Here is a 4958-nt window from a genome sequence, read left to right as displayed (position 1 = left end):
GATGAAGTGAGCTGTAGCTCATGAAAGCTTATGTGCAAATAAATTTGTTAGTCTCTAAGGTGCCACAAGTACTCCTTTTCTTTTTGCGAATACAGACTAACACGGCTGCTACTCTGAAACCTGTAATTAGGTTAACGTTGATGGCCTGATCCCCCTCCACACACAGCTCTGACAAAGGGGTCTTTAAAATGTCAGAACCACGTACAGGGTTCTCAGTGTAAATAAGAATCGGGCTTTTAAGAGTTCTCATTGTGCAGCATCTCACATTATATACACTTCCTTACCTCCTGCTCCTTCTGGCTTATCCACAATGCTGCAGCCTGCTTTCATTTTCTCCCTCCTGCTGACTGTGAAATAAAAGGAAATAAGGAACAACTATATCAATATGCAATTATTACCCACAGGACTTTGAATCTTGTTCCTTCACGTATAAAGCTCCTTTAGACAAAGTAGCCACCCCCAACCGATAATACTCCCAACTCCAAGAGATGGTACCCAGGATTTCATTGCTATTAGCAGCCGTAATTACTAGTACCCAACTTAAAACCACAACATGTAAACACACCATTTAATATCTGCTTCCCTCCTGACCTGCCATTGAAATGTAAAAAAGAAACACTACAGCAAGACGGGACCATGAGACAGACAAAACAAGCCAAACAGTTTGTCTTCTGTTACTAGACAGGCCTGAGTGCCAAAATACACAAGTTCCTGAGCTCACCCAGATGTACCAGCAAGAGGGAAAAAATATCCAAACATCTGAATGCCACTCAAGAACGCACATCTGATTTTGATTTTTTTAGATCAATTAACCCTGTGTTAAAAACTACCTGCACGTGCTTTGCCTGATCACACAGAGCGAAGCCAAGATATAGGCATGTTCCTAAGAATATTCTGAGTTACAGGAAATAAACACATAAGATCCTTCTACCCATGGCGTTATTCAAGCAAAGACACATCAAAAAGCACTGCAATTGTCCAGTCGTGCGGGGGGTGGGGGGAGGAGAGAGAGAATGTGCATCTCTAGGCAAGTTGAAAGATAAGGGGGGGCCAGAAGTAGCCCTAGATCTGGCTACACAGTCCCTTGTGAACAGTATCCATCACCAAGACTGTGGAATCTAAATCCAGTTTAAACCTTGTTTCAGCTCGGAAATGAGTCTGTCAGCAGGTGCTTATGATCAGCCCTTCTTAGGGATGACTGAACATTTGGTTAAAGATTTATACTTCCTCAATGAAGTTTCCTGTTAAGGTCTATGTTTACAAATGGTAAAGCTAAGGAAAGTAGGGGAATGGAGGTAGGTGAGAATAGTGTGTTGCCCTCTAAAAAAGGAAGAATCAGTAGGTTTCTTTTTTCCACAATACGTGTTTGTTTGTTTTTTTTAAACGTTGTTCCCTATAGTTTAAATTTCCAGCAGGGTAAATAATGATTGGAATTGGCAGGGTTACAGAATTCATCAGTATTCAATTTATGAGCATAACCCTGTTTGCTGGGGGTTATTATGGGTGCAACACCATTTTGGGGGGAGGTATCCTATATCCTAATAGTTGAACAACGTTTAATTTCTTCGGAACCTTTCTTTGGGGACCTCAAAACATTTATATGAATGCACCCAAGCCTCTCCACCACCACTGTGGGTGGGGCAGGACAATTTAAAGTAGGTTTCCTTCCCCCCCACCCCCACCCCAGTGTTTAAACACTCAAGATATAGGGAGTCAGTCATTAATGAAAAAAAACCAAGAGCCCTAACAAACCAGGATTAGGGCAGGCAATTTCTCCTAACAGAGCAGGAGCTGATAAGGGCCAATAAATGGATTAACCAGCCCAGGACTAACAATACCCCTGAGACCCCAGCACCCTTCTCCTCAAGCTCACCACACCCCTCTCCCCAGGCAAGCTCCTTAGATGGGCCCATACCTTCCTTCACCCTCATGCCTCTAGAAATTTCCAGCGCCCTTCTCTTTAGTGGCTTGTCAAACCCCACCAGAGGGAGCCACCCCCAAATACCCCCAGCCAGCTCCTCAGGGGGGCCCCCTTCGAAATTGGCCTTGCCCCGCAGCCCCCAAATAACCCCACGACCCCATCCCCACCCAGAAACACAAACCCCAGGGGGCACCACAGACCTTCACAGCCCCCACTGCGTCCTTCTCCAGCCTCCCACCCCTCTCTATCCCCAGAGAGCACCCCCGTCCTTCCTTATATATCCCCCTCCCCCCAGAAATCCTTCCCCATGGAGCCTCTGCCCCCTCATACCTCCAGACACCCCCGTCCCCTGCCCCTTAAACATGCCCCTGACCCCCCCCCCCCCCGCTAAGGTCCACGTATATTCCCCCCCGTCAACCTCAAACCCCCTCCCCCACTGACCCTTAGCCCCTGAGACCCCGCCCCCTGCCCCCCGTAAATACGGTATTCCCCTCCCCCACTGGTCCCAGGCCCCCCCCTAGGCCCGAGACGCGGCTGAAGCGGCGGCCCAGGCTGGGGGCGGGAGGCGGCTCCGCGGCCGCCCGGGGGTCGGGGGAAGCGCGCCCCGCCCGCCCCGGCCTCACCTCAGTCCCCCGGCGGCGGCTCTGGGCGGCGGAGTCTGCGCCCGTCCGAGTGTCTGGCTCGCTCCTTCGCCTGCTGCCTCCCCCTCGCCACCCAGCCCAGCAGCCACCGGAACCGGAACCAGCGCCACCCACACGCTTCCGGGACTGGGCGCCCCCACGCGCTTCCGCCCCGCAGTGGCGTCACCGCGCACGCACCGAGCGTCACCTCCTCCGCCGTGCACGCACGCACGCACGCACACTCAGCCCCCCCATCCACCTACCTCTCCAACGAGTGCCCGGAGGGGACCAACTACCCCAGAGAGCGAAGTGGGACCAGAATGGGAGGGGGAGGAGAGAAGGGGAGGGGAATGGAGGAGGGTTAGAGGGGAGGGGGAGATAAGGGGGGGGATGGAAAGGGAAGGGAGAATAAAGGGGGGAGGGGAGGGGAGGGGGAATATAGAGAGGGGATGGGGGTGATAAGAGGAGGGGGGAAGGAGAATAAAGGGGGAGGGGAGGGGGAATATAGACAGGGGATGGGGTGATAAGAGGAGGGGGGAATGGAGGAGGGTTGGAGAGGGACATAAGGGAGGGGGGAAGGAGAATAAGGGGGGAGGGGGACTATAGAGAGGGGATGGGGAGATAAGGGGAGGGGGAGATGAAGGGAGGGTTAGAGGGAGCGGGGGAGATAAGGGGGAATAGAGGGCACAGATAAGGGGGGGATGGGGAGGGAGAATAAAGGGGGGAGGGGGAATATAGAGAGGGGATGGTGGTGATAAGGGGAGGGCAGAATGGAGCAGGGTTAGAGGAGGAGGGAGAGATGGGGAGGGGGGAATGGAGCAGGGTTGGAGGGGGAGTGGGAGAATGGAGATGGGTAATGGGGTAGAGGAGGGATGGGAGGAAGGGGGTAGGGCAGGGGAATTTGGGGCGTGGGAGGGATGAGAGGGATGGGGTTGGGGGGGCGGAGAGAAAGGAGGGAGGCCTTTCTTAACAAGAGCCCCATGTTAGCAACAAGGTTATGGGGGGCAATGCTAGTGGGAGGCTGGGGTCTCCTTCCCCAGCATTCCCTGGTCGGGTGGGGGAACAGGAATGAGAGCCTGCTAAGTCACCCTCCATGAACCATGCTATTTTTTATGGGGGAGGCATCTGTCCAATGCTTTCAGGGGGCTCTGTCCATGCACTGCACACGAGGGTCTTGGGGAGAAGCAGGGACCCAGGATGGGGGACCCTCATTCACTGGGCTCAGAGAGCCTTTCCCTTGAAGGATCCAAGCGCACGTCCTTTCCACAATCCCCAGGAGGCCTGTCCAGGAGGCGGATGGAATGCACCCAGAGCCAGGGCAGGTACAAGGCGCCATGACTTCCGCTACTCCAGGGAGCCTGGGAAAGTCCCAGGGCATGCGTGCCAGGGAACAAGCTGCGTTGCGTGTCTCCCACGCTCTGGTAAGCGGCAGCAGCGCACCCTGGGCTGTTTGCAGCACCCCAGCGAACCGATGCCAAGCCACTGAGTCAGGCTGCGCCTGCACCTTGCTCGGGCAGTGCTCGTGCCAGGCTGAAATAGACGAGTCAGGAAGGAGCACGCCGGGGAAAATACCTTTGGTATCGAAGCCCCAGGCGTGGTCCCATGTTTGAAGACTGCAGCATGGCCCCCAAATTCCAGCCCTTCCTCTCTGAGTGCAGAACCAATCCGCTGAGAACTGGCACGTAAATCTGCTCATTCATTAAGAGTTAATTCGTTTTTAAGGAGCCCTTTAAGAAACTTAGCATGCTGAGCCAGACCACTGTTTTCATGGCCTGACAGGTCTTAATAATGGAGTGGTGTAACTGATACGTGCTCCTTGTTGCTACTATAATCTGGTCCTACTACCATCTCCCCTCCCCTGTTTAGTCACCTGTTGCAATGTCCTGCTTTGTGAATTCTCTGGAGTCGGGGCTGGCTCTTTGCTCTTTGTGCAATGGGGTTCAGAGGTGCCACTGCGCTACGGAGAACAATGACCAGCACGTAGGCCTTTCTCTGAAAAGTCTCCCATCCAAACATTGACCCAACTCAATCCTGCTTAGTTTGCGTGCGTCACTAGGTCACGGGCAAATGGGGAAATCCCGAGTATTGGCTAGCAGCCTGAATAGGTTTCTCTTTCCCGCCCTGCTTTCCAGGCATGTGCTGTGTGCAGAATCGACCAGTTCAAACTGGAGATACAAAGTGGACAGGTCTCCTCTAGCTGCCTTCAGTTGCCTTGAGATGAGCGGTCGGGGAGCGTGTATTGACTCACTTCTCCGTTGATAGGAACTCTCTCTGTTTAGGCACCAGCCTGTCAATTACACGCCCATCCCTGTGGGGGCCTGAACACTGCTCAGTGGCTGAGCTCAGGTGCTATGACCTGCAATGATGAAGATCAAAGGTCCTGTCAGGGACAGGTTCCTCAGCCATCCAGTCTGCAC

General features: G+C 53.6%; 1 protein-coding gene across 1 annotated transcript in view; it reads right to left on the bottom strand.

The window, feature by feature from the left end:
• ETV3 (ETS variant transcription factor 3) overlaps positions 1-2691 on the bottom strand; it is a 14476-nt gene extending 11785 nt beyond the window's left edge. The window contains exons 1-2 of the mRNA XM_038383181.2: positions 2545-2691; positions 285-347 (exon numbers count right to left, since the gene is read on the bottom strand). Coding sequence (XP_038239109.1) covers positions 285-330 — 46 coding nt within the window. The 5' untranslated portion in view covers positions 331-347; positions 2545-2691. The remainder of the gene's footprint in view (positions 1-284; positions 348-2544) is intronic.
• Positions 2692-4958: the final 2267 nt, after the last annotated feature.

Source organism: Dermochelys coriacea, chromosome 24 (genome assembly GCF_009764565.3).
Source record: "Dermochelys coriacea isolate rDerCor1 chromosome 24, rDerCor1.pri.v4, whole genome shotgun sequence".
NCBI lineage: Eukaryota > Metazoa > Chordata > Testudines > Dermochelyidae > Dermochelys > Dermochelys coriacea.
This window is presented reverse-complemented; position numbering and strand designations above follow the sequence as displayed.